Source organism: Pollicipes pollicipes, unplaced genomic scaffold (genome assembly GCF_011947565.3).
Source record: "Pollicipes pollicipes isolate AB1234 unplaced genomic scaffold, Ppol_2.1 Scaffold_4740;HRSCAF=5597_pilon_pilon_pilon, whole genome shotgun sequence".
NCBI classification, from domain to species: Eukaryota; Metazoa; Arthropoda; class Thecostraca; order Pollicipedomorpha; family Pollicipedidae; genus Pollicipes; species Pollicipes pollicipes.
The window spans coordinates 4768189-4785757 of NW_023596545.1; the positions used below are offsets into that span (position 1 = coordinate 4768189).

The 17569-nt window shown below is 63.3% G+C and overlaps 1 protein-coding gene across 1 annotated transcript in view; it reads right to left on the reverse strand.

Annotated features, from left to right (window-relative positions):
* The window catches only part of LOC119098918 (mucin-19), a 34767-nt gene continuing 17198 nt past the window's right edge, over positions 1 to 17569 (reverse strand). The window contains exons 8-12 of the mRNA XM_037221963.1: positions 12721 to 12857; positions 2812 to 4625; positions 2746 to 2777; positions 1502 to 2710; positions 1 to 1266 (exon numbers count right to left, since the gene is read on the reverse strand). Of these exons, the coding sequence (XP_037077858.1) occupies positions 932 to 1266; positions 1502 to 2710; positions 2746 to 2777; positions 2812 to 4625; positions 12721 to 12857 (3527 nt within the window). The 3' untranslated portion in view covers positions 1 to 931. The remainder of the gene's footprint in view (positions 1267 to 1501; positions 2711 to 2745; positions 2778 to 2811; positions 4626 to 12720; positions 12858 to 17569) is intronic.

Genomic DNA, 17569 nt, shown 5'->3' on the forward strand with positions numbered 1-17569 from the left:
AAGAAAACTAGGAATTTATTGTGCTTTGCGGTAATAATAGTAGTAAAACACATAACATGATCGGGCAGACAAATACAGCGCAACGCGAGCAGCCTTCTGTGCGGACGGTGAACATTGGACAGGCGGAAGACAGGCGAGCAGTGCCGAGGGAGGGCAGCAGAGCGCACACCGTCCGCGTCACCATCGGCAAGCCAACGGAGAGGCAAAGCACGCGCCTCGTGTGCTTTGCACACTCAAAGCAAAACACGCGCCTCGTGGCCGCGGACGGAAGGAGCGAGTGGACCGGGCAGGTGGACGGAGTAAAGTGGAGTGGACAGGAGGTGGTCAGCCCACAGTGGACAGATGGAAAGAGAAGTGGGTACAAGCGGACGGAGAAGGCCAAAGACAGGGATGATAGATGCGCTTACAGGCCGACAGACTTAGAAACACCACGCAGTGGGACGGACCAACACGCGGCGGCAGCTGATCAGTGATTCCCTCGCGCGCCGCGCCCCAAGCAGGCCCCAGCGTGCCCGCAGCCCGGCCCGCGGCGGCGGGCCGGCCGGGCGGTGACCCCCGCCACGGGCGCCGGCCGCACCGCCGGGCTAAAATACTCTGCACAACACGGGCCACCAAGAACGGCTACAACAACGCCCCAGCGGCGCCGCCCAAGCTGCGCTCCCACCCGCTCCTACCCAGCGACGGCGGTTCCCCCAGCGCGGCGCGGCCTCCGGCGCCGGGCCCGTCGCCAGAGGACATAGCGTCTCCCGCCCGGCCGCGCCGCGCCGCGCCGCGCCGCCGCCGCCGATGGCCCGGCCGTTCGATGCAGGCGCGTATCACAAGCGTGTGCCGGTGCCCGCGGCCGTTACGGACGCCGGCACTGCGGCCCCGGTCCGGCGCCTCCTCACGCCCGCGCAGGCGACAGCGCGACGGTAGGTCGCTCCACACGCTCTCAGATTAACTCCACCTCCGCCGGCTGATGCTCGTTCGCGTGCATTTCGTGGTGGGCGCCGTTCTCCTGCGCGCCGTTCTGCGCCGGGGCGCCGTTCGGCTCGGGCGTCACCTTGTCAGCGACCTCAGGCTGACGCTCCTCGCACTCGAGCTTTTCCGTCTCGCCGCACGGCTCAGGCGGCGCAACCGTCGGGGTCGCCCCTTCCTTTTCGGCAGGGGCTTTGCTGGCAGTCTTGGTTGAAATCGGGCCCGTCTTGGTGCGGCCCGTGCCCATGGAGACGCGGCCTGTGGCGGTCTTCGGACCAGTAGACGGCCCAACTTTCTTCAATGGACCCGCTGTGGAGAAACAGCGGTCAACCGAGCGGAACCGAGGTAAGTCATAGATGAACAGTGTCTGAAATGCCTGCCAGTACCTGTCTGAAACGCGTAGCCGCAATCCCAAACGGCTTCTGAGAGCGAAAGCATGCAAACCCTGTCGCAAACAACGACGTCCACAGCTGCGGGCATAATTCCACACATGCGCGCCAGACATCGACCCAGCCCCTCCCCGCAGAGTCACACACGCACTCACCGGCAGCTTTAGTCGTCTTGGCGGCGGTGCGGGCCGCCGCAGAGGCCGATATCTTAGTATTGGCCGACTCCTTCGCCACCTTGGAGACGGCAGGCCGGCGCGGAGCGCTGCCGTTCGTCGCCGGGGCCCGCGTGCCGGCCGCTCCCGGGCGGGCGGCGGCGGTGGTGGTGCGGGCGGCGGCCGGTTTCGCAGCGGTCGCCGCCGCCGCTGACGGGCGGGACGAGGCGGCGCGCGAGGAGGCCGTCGAAGCCGTGGCGGGCCTGGCCGCCGGCTTAGTTGTGGCGGTCGTTGCACGCGCGGTGGCTGTGGCTGGCCGCGCGGCGGTGGTTGCCGACCGGGCGGTGGTAGTCGCCCGTGTGCCGGCGGCTGTCGGCCGCGGGGCAGCAGCCGTCGACCGGGCGGTGGCGGTTCCCGGTCGCGCGGTGGCTGCGGCAGTCGTGGAGCGGGAGGAGGCTGGCGCGGGCCGGGCGGTGGCCGCGCCCGCCGGCCGGCTGCTCAGCCCACCGGGCCGGGCTGGCTTGACGTCCGGCTTGGTCGGCGATGCCGGCGACTTCCTGGCAGCGGTCGCGGCGGCCGTCGCTCCCGTTCTGGGCGTGGTCTTGGCCGTAGCCGCGGCCGTCCGCGGCGTAGTTGGAGTCGCTTTCGCAGCGGCGGCGCCAACCCGGGCTGCTGACGCGCCGGTCGTCCTGGGCGCTGCCTTCGCCGCCGTCGGGGCCCTCGTCGCCGTGGTGGCTGGCTTCGTCGGCGAGGTCTTCGCCGCCGCCCCGACCTTGCTGGCGGTCTTCGACGTCGCGGTAGGTGCCAGCTTCGGCTTCGTGGTCGTAGTCGGAGCGGGTTTGGCCTTCGCCGCCGCAGACTTGGCTTTGGCCGTCGCCGAGGCCGCCGGCTTGGCTTTGCTCTCGCCCGGCGCCAGGCGCTTGCCAGCAGCTGCCGCGGCGGCCGAGCCGGCGGCGGCGGCAGTGGCTAGGGAGGCGCCGGCCGCCGTCGCCGCCGCCTCTAACAGGGAGGTGGCCTGCTCGGCTGAGTCCTCCGCCTTCTCCACTACCGCCTCCGCCGCCTGTTCCGCCCCCACGGCCGAAGCCTGCAGAAACGACTCCAGCTGACCTGCCGCCGCATCCGCCGTCTCCTCCGTCTTCGCAGCGGCCGTCTGCAGCGTCGCCTCCAGCTCGTCCGCCAGCGCGTCGGCCGCCTCGCCCGCCTCAGCCGCCGCCTCGTCTGCTTGCCCCGTCGCCGCCTGCAGCGACTCCTCCAGCTTCTCCGCCGCGTCGGCGGTGCGCTGGCCGGCCGTTGCGGCGGCGTCGCCCGCGGCGTCAGCGGCGGCTGCGGCCGCCCGCTCCGCTTGCTCGGCGCCGGCCGCCGCCGTGTCGCCCGCGTCTTCGGCCGCCGCCGTCGTCACGGCGCCGTAGTTCTCGACGGCAGCGCTGAACGCCGAAAACAGCGCATCCGTCGTGCTGTCTATGGCGGCCTGGACGTTGTCGGTCGCTCCGTCCTGGGCTCCAGGCCCGGCCGTGGACTCGGCCTCTGGCTCGGCGGCCGGCGCATCGGTCTCGCCGGGCGCCGCGTTGATGCTCTCCTCGATCTGGTGGGCGATCGCCGACACCCCCTCGCTGAGCTGGGCGAACAGGTCCGAGCCCTGGGGCGCCGCCGCCGGGTCGGCCGACGGCGTGGTGGAGGCGCCCGTGGCGGGCGACGGCGCCGGCGCAATGTTCTCCTGGAACTGTCGGGCGAATGACGACACGCCGTCGCTCAGCTGCGAGAGCAGGTCGTTGCCCTGGGCTTCGTTCCCCTGCTGCGCAGGCTCCGAAGCTGTGGCGTCGGCGGCGGCGGCGGGATCGTTGGGCTCCGTCGAAGCAGCCACGCCCTCTTGAATCTGCTGCGCAAACGACGATATTCCCTGCGTGAACTGGGAGAGCAAATCATTCCCTTGGCCTTCTTCAGCCGCCTTCGAGGGGTCCGCGGATGGTGTCGTAGATGGGTCGGCCGAATCAGCCGCGTTCTCTTGAATCTGCTGCGCAAACGATGATATCCCCTGCGTGAACTGGGAGAGCAAATCATTCCCTTGGCCTTCTTCAGCCGTTTTCGAAGGGTCCGAAGATGGTGCCGTAGATGGGTCGGCCGAATCAGCCGCGTTCTCTTGAATCTGCTGCGCAAACGATGATATTCCCTGCGTGAACTGGGAGAGCAAATCATTCCCTTGGCCTTCTTCAGCCGTCTTCGAGGGGTCCGCTGATGGTGCCGTAGATGGGTCGGCCGAATCAGCCGCGTTCTCTTGAATCTGCTGCGCAAACGATGATATTCCCTGCGTGAACTGGGAGAGCAAATCATTCCCTTGGCCTTCTTCAGCCTTCTTGGAGGGGTCTGATGGTGGTGCGGCGGATGGGTCGGCCGAATCAGCCGCATTCTCCTGAACCTGCTGCGCAAACGACGATATTCCCTGCGCCAATTGGGAAAACAGATCATTTCCCTGGCCTTCTTCAGCCGTCTTCGAGGAGTCCGACACTGGCGCCGATGGGTCGGCCGAATCAGCCGTGTTCTCCTGAACCTGCTGCGCAAACGACGATATTCCCTGTGTCAACTGGGAGAACAGGTCACTTCCTTGGCCCGACGCCTCCTTGGTCCCATCGGCCGGCTCCGCCGTCGTCCCAGCGCCGTCCTGCATCTGCTGCGCGAAGGACGATATTCCCTCCGTCAGCTGGGAGAACAGATCACCTCCTTGGCCGGCCTCCTGCTTAGCACCCTCAGCCGGCTCCGCCTCCGCTGCCTCCGCCGCGGTCACCTCCCTCGCTTTCGCCTCCGCCCCCGCCTCCGCCTCCGTCTCCGCCGCCGCCACCACGCCGTCCCGCACCTGCTGGGCCAACGCCGACATCCCGTCGCTGAGCTGCGCGAATAAGTCGGCCGTAGGCGCCTGGCCGGGCGGCGGCGCCGGCACGCCCTGGCCGGGCACGAACTCGGCGGCGGCCGGGTTCAGCATGTCGCGGCATGAGGGCGTGAACTCGGCTGCGGCCGGGTTCAGTGGCGAGCCGGGATCGGCGCCGCCGTTCGCCGCTGCGCCGCCCAGCTCGGCGAACGGGTTCTGGCTGCTCATCTCAGCCACGTCCGCCTGCTCGGCCGACACCACCGACTTCTGCAACGGGCCGACGGGGCGGGGGTCAGACAGAGCCACTGTAGACGCAGACACTGCGGACACAGGCTGCTGTAGCAGACGGCGCGCAGCCAGCGCTGCGGCAGACGCTGAGGTCTCAACCAAAACGGGCACGCGGCGTATCGGACACGGTCAGACACGGACGGCGGGAGCGGGAAAGGTGTGCAGACAGACACAGGCACGCGAAACAGGTGGTCCAGCACAGACACATTCGGTAGACCGACGGTCAGGCACAAACGCAATACAGCACACAAATGGCTGGGCAAAACCAATCCACGGAGCGAGTCCACGACCAAGCAGCCTGGCCTTAATGGTGATTGAGGATTAGGGTGTATCTGACGGCGGGCCGCCAGACGACCGCACGGTCACCCGACAGCACAGGAGGCTCCCTTGTTCCGAACAAGGTGCTCCGAGCATTCCAACACTGCGCAGCAGGTCCAAGGGGGCCACCTGGCGGCCGTTGACCCGAGGCAAACCACGCAGCACAAAGGCGCTACACGCCAGTCTGTATGACTCGTTCAGTCGCTGCAGGATTGAATGCTTCAGCTCACACCTAGCGAACACGCTAACTGCGCGCTTGCATAGTGCAGGCGTGTCCACACTGAGAACTGGCTTTCGCGTATTTCCTAGTATACTACAGTATCCGACAAGAGCATTCCCAAGGCCTTAAAGATGACCGTTATTGAGCTGCGTTCTTCTGGCATCTGGGGAATTTCGTGATGCTACAGTACTACCGCCGTTCTCCATCACTCTGAGGTTGGTCAGACAGAGTCTAATCACGCGGCCGGCATTCCCAGCGCTTCCGATAATGTTCGCACTGGTGCGGGACACGAAAGAGCATGAACATGGGGTTCCGACGCACTGATCTAGCTGCCCGTACATCGGGAATAGGAGCAAGGCTCAAATGAAAGAACATTAACATCCACCGATGAATCAATACTTACTGCACACAGACATGAACAAAAAACAAACATGCTTTATATTCCCCATCACCCCATTGGCTTATCTCCTAAACCAGGGAGTGAACGTTCCCCCCTCAATGTCCATTCAATTTCCATTCGCTACACAAAGCCTCAACTCAAGGAACAACCAGACAGTGCTTTACAAAGCACTATCCCCCCAAAAAAACCTCCAACAGGGGCCCCTCCTCTCCCGAGAATTCGAGAAAAGCCCTCATCCCAGTAGCATTTCCACACGTTACCCTGGCAGGCGTGCCGTGCCGGGCCGTGCCGAGCCGCCGGGCCGCTCCAGCACCCAGGAGCGGCCGCCCTCCCCGGACGGACCGGCTGGCCGGCTGGCTAGGCAGGCGGGCCGTGCCGGGCTGTGCCGAGCAGCCGGGCCGCTCCAGCACCCAGGAGCGGCCGCCCTCCCCGGACGGACCGGCTGGCCGGCTGGCTAGGCGGGTGGGCCGTGCCGGGCCGTGTAGAGCCGCCGGGCCGCTCCAGCGCCCAGGAGTGGCCGCCCTCCCCGGACGGACCGGCTGGCCGGCTGGCCAGACGGGCGGGCCGCCGCTGGCAGCAGGGTCGGCCCAGGCGCGGCCAGACTGTCGACGGTTACATACCGACGGCTCAATTCATCTGACTTCATCTGTTCGCTACGCCGTGGAGGCGCACATTATGGCCGGCCCGCGTTTCGGTGAGCGGAATTACCAAGTTCATCAAAACAGCCGTGGGATTCCAGCGTTGAGTATACCGCCATCCGAGAGAAAACAACAACTGGGACACCAAAAATCCACAGATTTTATCGGACGTCACGCACGTCACCCCAAGGAACAAGGACTTGACTCCACTGGCCCGTCCCCACTAAACCTCATCATTTCCAGCGCCAGTGACCAGGCCCTTCAGACTTCCATGGACTGTCCGGCTGTCTCCCCGCTCGCACGCGACATTGTGCGCCGCGGACAGGGTGCTGGGAGGAGGGGTGGGGCAGGAGGCGCCGGCTGCACCTGTCCCGCCCCCGACGGCACGCAGCGCCCAGCTGGTGGCGCGTGCACAGTCGCCTGGCATCGACCCGGCGGAGTCACGCTGCCAAGGCGCGTCCCACAGCAACAAAGCCGAACTGTGCTGCGAGCGAACCGCCCCGCCGCACGCGGGTACATCGACCGAGGCGCCGTGCCTTAGGGGCGATGCTGAAGCGCAGCACCGACGTAAAAAAGTCCAGCCCGGTTATGATGGCGCGGCCCACGGCCCGTGACGCAGGGCCGCACGCAACGCGCCACTTCCGACGGCGGCCGATGGGGTATTACTCGGCGGCGTGGTCTTCGACCGGGGAACTTTAAAGCCCGCCGGTCCTTGGCGCGTTCCCGCGCAGTAGCGGCAATCGTAACATCTTCAGATTACTTTCATTCGGCGTGTCGTGAGGAAATTGTTTGAACAATGCAAAGCCGGCCAGAGAGACATGCGCCGTGCTTTTGTTCGGGTGGCCGACGCAGTGTTTGCAGCGTGGAGGCCTTTGTAGTCGGGCCTGCGACGAGAGGGCGCCTGGCGTTTTCCACGCCTCGTGCCACCGTATGGGCAGTGCACGCGACGAGGCAACAATGCGTCCGGAAGCTAATTAGTTCTCGCACGAGATGATGATAGCCGCCATAATTACACAACTCTCCGTGAGACTAGAATGGACTGGCAAACGAGACAATGACATAGCCGTGAGAAATATGTCATCACCTGCCACCACGATGAAAGTGGATCCGTGAAATGTAGGATGGAACTGTACGAATTTGCTATCGCTATTAATCTGGCAACCGGCATTTAGAAAAGACGGGTACAGCTACAACGAAACAGACCAGATCTGCAACCGTATGAGCCCATTACTTTCAAACCTTAAGCAAGAAAAAAACAACGCCGAAATAAACGAAATCGCTACCTTGCAGACATTAACTTTCATAGGAGCATCGATGCACAACAAAAAGGACTTTCAAGACATCTGGTTCCCATAACTCATACGAAGCTCGGAATGCTAACATATACTTTGCGCATTGATCACCTTCATCCTGCAAAACAAATGAACTGTCTGTCAGTGCGTTACAGCAGTGCAAAAACAGTCCGCCAAACAACCGGCTCCCCCTGTTGCCATGGCTACCGCTCACAAACTTCACCACAACATCAAAAGCCGACGGCTAATCGCACCGCCGGCGGCCGAGGGAGCAGCGCTGGCTGCGCCCAACCGCACGCCAGTTATGAGTCCGCTGGCGGCCGAGGGAGCAGCGCTGGCTGCGCCCAATCGCACGCCAGTTGTGAGTCTGCTGGCAGCAGACCGCCGAACGCCGGGAGACGCCCTCGACCCGCCGGCAGACGCCGAGAGACGCCCTCGGCCCGCCGGGAGATGCCAGGAGACACCCTCGGCCCGTCGGGGGACGCCGGGAGATGCCAGGAGACACCCTCGACCCGCCGGCAGACGCCGGGAGACGCCCTCGACCCGCCGGGAGATGCCAGGAGACACCCTCGGCCCGCCGGGAGACGCCGGGAAACGCCGCCATGCCCACCGCCCGTCCGCGTGCGAGCCGAACGAGACTCAGCCACACCCGGCCTACCCAGACAACGCCACGCCTGGCGCCTCGGTAAGCTGCGGTCGCCGTGTGTGCCGACAGCAGAGCTCCGACGGCGACTGCAGTCAAGCTGCCGGTGCCCGGCGGCATCCCTGCAGCGCCCCGGGCCTGCCCCGGCCGCCTTGGCACGGCCAGCGGCGTGGCGTGCCGACCTGCCGCCGGTCGCGTCCGGCCCGGATACGTCTAGCGCCGGTGCCGGCAGGGCGCTGGCCCAAGACCGCCGGACAGCCGCGCCCGGCCCGGCCCGCCGCCGGGGCAGCACAACTGGTACCGGGGCGCAGCCCAGCAGGCCGCCGCGCCACAACAGGACAGCGGCGGCAGGCGCGCCGGTAATCGCCGTCGCCGCGGCGACAAACAGCCGGATAGCGTGCCCCGGCCGGCAGTCAGGCGGGCTTCCTCGACACACCACGGTCCCGGCGACACGAGCGGGCCGAGCAGCCGGCGCCGGCGGAGACGGAGACTCACTCCGGCCAGGGGGGGGGAGGGGGGGGGGGGGGCCTCGCGCCGCCCAGTCACCATCCGGACAGGCGATCCGTCCCGGCGGCCGCTCACAATGGCGGCTGATGGCGCGACACGCGGCCGGGCCGCGCGGCAGCCCGGTGAGGCGGCGCCTCTCGCAAAAAGGGTCACCTCAACCGGCGAGGATGAATGCCACGCGCGGGCCTACATGGTGCCGAGGCAGGTGCCGTCGTCAAGCCCGTTCCGATAGACTGGTGCAGAGACGGACACGCTAATGGCAGGGGATGCGCCTGCATCGGAGACGAATGGGGTGTGAAGTGAACACGAGGAAGAAAAAGAGCACAACAGAGGAAAGGAAGACAGAAGTGGCAGGGGAGAAAAGAGAGAAGAGCAAGAGGAGTGTAACCGAAAGAGTGGGGGAGAACTGGATCAGTCAAGGCACAGAAAAGATGAGGCAGCTCTAGTGAGAATCCGCCTGGAGAGATCGCCCTCCGGAGGGCAGCGAGTTTCGGGGAGAGGCCGGGGTCGTGACTCCGAGCCCAGGTGGCGCCGCTCAGATGCCTGACGGCGGTCACCTGCGGTATCCGAAATTTGGTTTTGGCTCTTGGCGGAGAAAAAAAAGATAAAATGTAGCTTGTATTGAGAACAAAACAACCCAAGCGAATTTGCACTGTAGTCACAGCTGGCACATAAGGGCATTTTTTGGCAGCAGATGACAGTAAACACCATGCTCTAGCGGGTCTCAGTGGCTGCCATCATTACAGGTTGACTGCTCGCCATTTAGAAACCGATGTTTAAAATGTTGTGCACCTGTTGAACAATTCCCAAAGCACACTATGACAAATGTATGATTGAAATGCCATGCAAGCCACACTAATATAAATAGGAGCACCTGGGGCATGTTGGTGCAGCCATGTTCTAGCCAAAGTACAGTCTTTCTCAGCCAAGGGAGACATCCTCGAGCATTATGATACCCGCCCAGGGTTTAACTATCCTAGATATACTTAACTTGGGAACAGGGGTGTAGTTTTCTATTTAGTTGGATGGGGTGCTAGCCTCTCCCCCAACTTTGAGAAGAAACTTGGTCAAAATCAGGGAGGACATGGTTTGCACTATTTATTTGGGAGATTTGCCAGCCCACCCGCTCCACAAAGTTATGTACAAAACTACGCCATCTGGGACGTCAGGCTGCTGCGTGATCGGGGCTCGGATGTCAATACAGCAGAAGTGGAGGAGTTGTTTCCTCCTCAGAGAGTAAGCCAGCCGTACAAAGTAAGCATCGCTACATTTACTCACCGACGTTTAGTCGGATACAATACTTTTCTCAAAGTATGACACTGAGCTGAATTTATATATTGTCTTTATCTATGCTACAAACCAATCGCCCTGCCACAGCTCCGCACACGGGTCCTCCAAAGACGTCGGAAGGCTACATAAATGACGTGCACGGAGTAGAAGTTTTCAACGTCAGAGCCGTTGCAAGTCATTTATCGGTATTTATCTTGCTTTTTAGGACCTAAATGATTAAAAAAAATTATTCACTGGCAAAACCCAGCTCGCATAGAAGGTAGATCTCAAAAACGTAGATCATCATAAAATACAAAAGCAAAAGTCTTGCTCAAGGGAGAACAACAAACCCTGCTTTCGATTTATACTCAGATCATAATTCTGTGGTGACGCTATGTAGATCGATAGATTCTAAAAAAAACATACATGCTTGTATTGAATGCCCCTTTTACGTGTTTTTGTCTTCAGCTCGGATTTCTTGGTGGAGAATATGCCTTCTCCCCAATGCCAAGTCCTCCCCGAGAGTCGGAGACCCGCGGGGCCGCGGATTTCCGCGTACCGGAGCGAGTGTTTAGGGTGGCGTTTGACGTCACCATTATACCCTCTACACAATGTACATTTTTGATAGCTTCAAGTGCAAATTAATACGGGGACTATCTAAAATGGATTAAAAATATTTTTCACCAATATATGATCAATTCACGGTGTCTTTATGGGCTGGCGTGACAATGTGTGCTTTCGCATCAACTTGTATTGTGTTACAATGATTTACACGCGCAATCCAGAAACGTTGAATCGTGACGTATACGAGATGTTTTCTGTTCTCTCGCTTCCCCCTGGCCCGTGAAGAGGCGCTGTTGTTTTGAGTGCGGGTTCGGGCCCGGGGTCTGAGCGTGTCGCTGTCGTTGGTGAACGGTAGGTGGGTTAAACGTGTGCTGGTGATAAGCAACGGACCTGGACACCGAGTGCATTAAAAGGAAATATTGTGTGTGATATGGGCTGTGATTTGGCTGCAACCCGCGAGCAGTATCCCTCGTTTAGTTGTGTGAGTGTGGCACGCGATGCCGTCGAAGTTTCAGGAACAGCTTGCCTTCATCTCTTTTACATTCTTTTCAGCGTATATTTGTGGAGAGTGAAATGTGTTGGGGCTAAAAAACTAAGAAACACTCAAGTTTCAGACACTGGTCACCTGTGACAGCGTTGCACGCCACAGCGCGCACGGCGGGGCCAAGCAGCGCGGACCTGGGCGTAACGGGGCGAACCGGGGAATACCCGGGCGTACCGGGCGTACCGGGAGTACTGGGGGTACCGGGAAGTGCCGGACGTACCGGGGCAAGCTACGACAGCCAGGAACGACTGCAGCAGCCGGCGGTGACGGTGGTGGCGCGAAGACACTCAAACGAATGGTGCTTCTGGCTCTGTCCGTCTTATCTTCTGGACACGCCTGTCTCCTGGACACGATGGCCTCCTGGACACGATGGTCTCCTGGGCACGATTATCTTCTGGACACGCCAAACTCCTGGACACGATGCGTCAATCTCCTGGACACGATGGTCTCCTGGGCACGATTATCTTCTGGACACGGTTGTCTTCTGGACACGCTTGTCTTCTGGACGTTGAGCGCGCCAGCCATTCGACGCGGAACGATGGGGTTAACTATCTCTCATCAATTAATTGCGCGGTGGCAGTGGGACCGGACGCGGAACCGGCGTCTCTCAATGTCTCGCTCGCCCGGGCGCCGCGCCGTGTCGTTTTCCGGCCACCGCTCGTCCGTCGTCAAACCGGACAGGCCAGCGGCCGTCATTAGCCTGGCAGCCGGCTCCGGCCGAATCAACTAGAGCGGCAGTAACAGAGACGGAACTTCGCACGGCCGGAGGCGACAGGCCAGTGGGGGTGCAGGAGGGTGGGCGAGGGGGGGAGACCCGACGAATCACACGGCATGGGCGCGTGAGAAGCTCCGCCGTGAGCCGGTCACTGACGGCCGGCCGTCTTGGCGGAGCTCGTGTTCCCGTGCCAGCGAGGAGACGGCGTCAGTTTGACGGCATAGTGCCGTGCTCGCGTGCCGGAGCAAACACGCTGTTTTTCGGTCGTCGCGTGATACGGCTTCGCCACGGAACGGATGTAAACAAAACATGTAGCCAAGGTGAATAATGAGTGAAACAGACAGACCGTATTTGGGGCTCCCGCCATGTACCACGGGACTCAGAACAAATCTCGCCACCTCGTCACAAGTCTCGTCTCGTCTTAACAAGTCTCGCCGAACAGCAGCCTCGGGCTCGGTTGCCTTTTCTCTCCTGCTCACCTTGGCTATGTCAGGATCATTCCCGTCGAGGAACAAAACGCTTTTACCCGAGAAGCGGTGGTGGCAATATAGGTATTATAAGCCGAAACCGGGAGTCCCAAACAACACAAAGATGCTGTGTGAAGACCCAAAAAACGTACTCGAACAAACGCCTTCACCGATGTTTACCGCACACCCTGGTCAAGTGCAGCAACATGCTGGCTACACCTTCCTCGCTTCGCCACACTGACGAGACCAATTTGAACGGATTAAGCGGTGCCGTATATCCAACGTTAATACACACCTATCACCAATCCGCCACGTCGCATTACCAAAAAGCACATCGAGCCATCATTAGAGCACTGTTCCCAGAAGCCTACCTCCAAAACCCCGCGATCCTCTCGTCCCGAGTTCACTGAACCCTCCCCGCGCGTAAGTCACCCGCTCTGAGCCTCAAGCCTGCCCTCCTCTGCCCCCGCCGCCCGGCCCCACCGCGCGGTGCTGACCTGCTTGACGCGCGGCACCTCGCGCTTGGTGTCGACGTAGCTCCACTGGAGGTCGTCCTCGCTGCTCGAGTCCTCGTCCTCGACCACGTCACTGTCGGCCTCGGGCAGACCGTCGATCTCCGAAAGCACGCTGTACACTGCAACAGGGAGGAGGCGGACGCCGGTCAGCGGCCGCAGGCCGACGGCGCAGGAAGCGGCGGTGCTCCCCGCGGCCTCGGCCCAACCGCTCACGCTCCACCACTGACACAGCGTGTCACGACAATTGTAACACTGGTCCCGTTCGGAGCCGAGGATGAGCCGCGGATCATGGTGGGCCTCCCGCCAATCACACGGTACGGATGAGGGCCATCGTCAACGGCGTGGACACAACAGAAGACCAGCCGGTCGGTCGGGCACCGAGCAGCGGCCAATGCCACAAACGCAATGGCACGACTTCGGCAAACACAGCGGTATCCATAGCAACAACAAGGCGATCCACACTCCCCCAAGCGGAGCGGCGAAGCACACCGTGCCGCCCTGCCGCCGCCTTCAGCGGCCCGCTCGACTCAGAGGTCCAGAGGCCGGCGGCGGCGAGCCTGAGCAGCAGTAATCCCGCGCACATCCAGCGCCCGCTGCCCCCGCCAGCCGCGTGACGGTGAGCGCCCCACGGCCGCGGCGGCAGCCCGGCGTGGAGGCTGAGCTCACGGGCTTCAAAAGAGGAGGCGGACGACCAGCGAGATGGTGACGGGTCGGTGCCCGACATCGGAGCAAAGCGCAGCCGCGCACAGCAGCAGCATCAACAAAACGACGCTTGAACAAGCATTTTCATTGATGTAAAGCGTCGACAGTTTGGGTGATGCAGCTGGTCCCCTAAAAATGCACAAGTTCCGACACACGACTGACTTCGGTCGCCAAAATGGCGTCGTCGGCAGCGGCTCGCACATAGGTGCCCGACTTAGTTCGCCCCAACCAGTCCACGCTGTGGGGGCGGGGGGGGGGGGGGGGGGGGCAGGGACTGTATGCAGGAATGACGGATACGGCGGCAAGGGCGAACAATGGGACTGTTCTGAACAAAGACAAAACCGCACCTGGCGTCTCTCCATCAATTATTGCGCGCAGTCAACGGAATCATTGCACGTGCCCGTGTCCGTTCGGCATCTTTCACCACCAGCCCAAGACAACACACCACCAGGCGCGGCACTGATAACCAGCCACGAGACTGCGCGACGGGCCCCTGGTTGTGAAGCGACGGTGGACTCTCAAGTCGTACCGCTGACCAGCACGGCGGCCCGCGGTACAAATCATAACCGGGTCCAATTTGTTTTCTTCGCCTTCCCGCCATCCATTGACCCGATACAGAGTGTCTGGGCGCGTAAAAAGATAATAAAAAGCCTCGACAAAAAGTGACAAGTCTGACGGGGCCAACTAGTCCGGCACCAGGCCACGGACACGCCACAGTCCGCGTGCCGGTTACACAAGCAGGGGCCGTCCGGGCGTCCGGCTCCGGCTCCAGCCCCGGCTCCAGCTTCCGCCGACTCTGATTCTGTGTCAGTTAAAATCCAATGTCAGGCAGGACCCGACGGAGTCGGAAAGAAGTCGAATCCAATTAAAACTAGGGAGCGTGTGCATTACAAGTCGACAACCTTAAAAGTTGGAGCTGAAGACAAAGGGTCTGATGCAGCCAGTCATGATCAACTTCCACGTACTTTGAATACGAGCATAAGTCGACCCTGTTTAACCGAAGAGCAGCGCAAGTCCGGGCCGGTCGTCCAACTAGCAGCACTATACCCGAACCAGCCCACCAGCAGCATCAGCCCAAACGAGTCGACCAGCAGCACCGGACTGAACCAACCAACCAGCAGTACCAGACCAAACCAACCGATCAGATTCAGCGCTCACCACGGCCACGCGGAGCCAGCCCAGCACCAAACCAAGCCGGACGGGACACCGCAACTCCCTCTCCACGGCAGGCTCTCTAGCATGAAGCACGCGCCCTCGTCGTTCACGCTGCCAGCCACGCGGTGCCATCCTCCCCGTCCACACCAGCCTGGCGGGCGTGCGCCGCCCTGGCGGCCGCTCGGCCGGCCCGCCCAGCCGAGGGCCGTTCTGCGCTGTCGGCGCCGGCGCCAGCGCCCGGCTGTTTGCCTTTCCGCTCCGCCAGGCTGCTGAGCGGCCGGCAGAGGATGGGCCCCGCCCGGCCCGGCGCCGGGGAAGCGGCCCGGGGAGCGGTGGCGACACAGCTTAGGAGCGCGCCGGCGCCGCGCGGCGAACCTAACGCCAACTCGGGGCTCAGGCACGGCGTGATGAACGACGAAGTCGGGCGCACCCCTACCGTTAGTGAACGGTGGATCCTGACCTGGGCGAAATGCAATTGCATGCAAGCTGCACCATCCTCGGAGCGTCGCGTCCCACAAAGTTAAACAAAAGAGAGCAGGTCTCTCGCTAGCCGTCACCCACGCCAGCCATCTTGAAGTAGGGACAGAGCAGCCACAGTTCGATCCCTGCACAGCACAGCGGCCCCGATGTGGGTCAAGTGGTCTGCTACGGCCCAATCTCAGCGCGGCGCCCCTTTCCCCGCTGCCAGTCTGTACACAAGGCCAGCCGTGCGTCAGACAGCACTCCTGGTGCTAAGACCGGAAACTGGGCCTCCGGGATTTAAACCGGCTCCGTCCAATACGGAACCGACTACCCGCCGAGATCAGGACAAACTGCACACCGACCAGAGGAGGCTTGAGCCGCTCTCTATTCGCAAGATACTCAACCACTACCGCCTACCCGACGCCCCAGACGGGCAGCGCCAAGAGCCGCCCCGCCGCGCTACCGCCAAGCGCGGGCGAGGCGCGGGCGCGGCGGCCGGGCGCACCTGGCCGGCCGGCCGGCGCCGCCAGCTGCACGCTCCGGTGGCCGCGGCGCGCCGCCGCTGCCGCCGCCGCCGGGTAGCGCCGGCCGGCCGGCGGGCGGCGGCGGCGGCGGACCGGCCGGGGCGCCAGGCGGCCGGTGACAGCGTGGGAGCGGTCGCCGCCGCCGCCGGCAGGACGCCCCGCGATCGGAGCACGCACCGCCGCCCGATCAAACAATTACCGGCCAATTAACGGCCGGCCGACCCGGCGGCCGCCGGCCGGCTGTCCAGCTGGGGACGGAGCGGAACGGCCGCTGCCACTGCGGCCGGTGGCAGGACGCGTTTCCCCTCGGTGGACTGAAGACAGACTGTTGTGCTCCGCAGGCTGGAGCGAACTGCCGCTCCACTCGGAGAGGACCCGAGCGACGTGCCGCTCCGCCCCGGATAACCTGGCACCGTCGGCTAGCTTTCCCCGACGGTGGCATCCATCTTCATGCCCAGCGTGAATGCGACGCGCGCATCACTACTTTTCCGTTTAAAGGCAAGAGATCGGTTGGGACCGATTAGAAAAAGCAGAGAAAAATCGACAATGGTGACGGCCGACCAGGGACAGGCAAACCGTCTCCACCCGTGACGCGGAGCCCGCCTGACCTCGAATGACCCAGCCGGAGCGGCGCCCCTGCGCCTCTGCCCATATACGGCGCGGCGGCCGCGGGAGGCCGTCGGAAAGCGCCGCGTGAGTTACAGCCGGCACGCGCCGCCGCCGCGGCGAGGCGCCACCGTCTCCCGACCGCCGCCACCGCCGCCGACCGATCGGCCACGTCGGCAGGCAGGGTGCGGTGCAGACCGGCCTGCAGCCGCAGCCGGCGCGCCGTGGCCGTCCAGCAGCCGTTCGCCCGTCATTACTCCTCATCAGCGTGCGGTCGACATTCCGGCGCCGCCGACCGCGGCGTGTTGTCCGCATACCGGCGCACTCGGCGGCCCAGGGAGGCGGCCCGGGCGGACGTCATTCATCAGTGCGCTCCGGTCAGTGCCACCTGGAACCCGGCGACGTGGCGGCGACAAACAGCCCGCCGCGCTGCTCACGCCCTTCGCGCGTCACCTGGCGCCGACAGCAATGGAGGGCCGGGCGCGACACACCAGCGTAGAAACAGCGCAGCCAGCCAGCCATCGCTCTTCGCGGCCGAGCTGACATGTAGCCACGAGCACTTCTTTCGCACCTGTGCGGAGCCACCACCACGGGGCTGTATTCGGAAGGCGGTGCCGCTGAAGGAGAGGCCGCGCCGCTGACGGCCACTGACGGAAGCGGCCGCCGCCGCCGCCGCCTCCGCCCCGATTCCATTCTCCACAGCTGGCCGGTCGGCTCCACGCTCCAGCCCGCTTCCCCGACGGGGGAGGCGCGGCACGGGCCACCGGGGCCGCACAGGGCTCGGCGCCCCTCATTACGGCTGACGGCCTAATTAAAAATGGACATTCACGATTCCGACTGACGTGCTCACCGATTACGGGGCACCATTACATTTCATAAACAGGGTATTGTGTCATTCCGTATGACGTGGCCGGCAAGTGATCCGTAACGCGGCGTTGCAGCGCGGCCCGCGCATCCAAACACATGACGAGTACGCGGAGAAACGACAGCACCGCTCCAGACAATCGGGCCAGACGGCGGCCCGCCAACAAACAGCGTCCCCCGGCCGCAGCCGCGGCCGCCGCCGCCGCCGCCGCCGCCGCCGGCTCCGATGCTGCTGATCCGGCCGCATTTTGCTCGCCTGCGGTCGCACGAGCGGGATCGCCGTCCCGCGAGAGAGGACGGCCGCTGCTGCGACCGATGGCAGCCGGCCACAGCATGGAGGGTGGCACGGAGGTCCAGCGGGCCGGAGCGCCAGCCGCCACACACGGCACGCAGCTCCCCGCACAGGCGGTGACTGGCCGGCGCCGGACGCGTCCAGGGGACGGACGCAGCCCATCACACGGCCGGGGCAAGTTCGGCTAAGTAGCTGGCTGGTGATGATGATTTGGGATTTTAGGGCA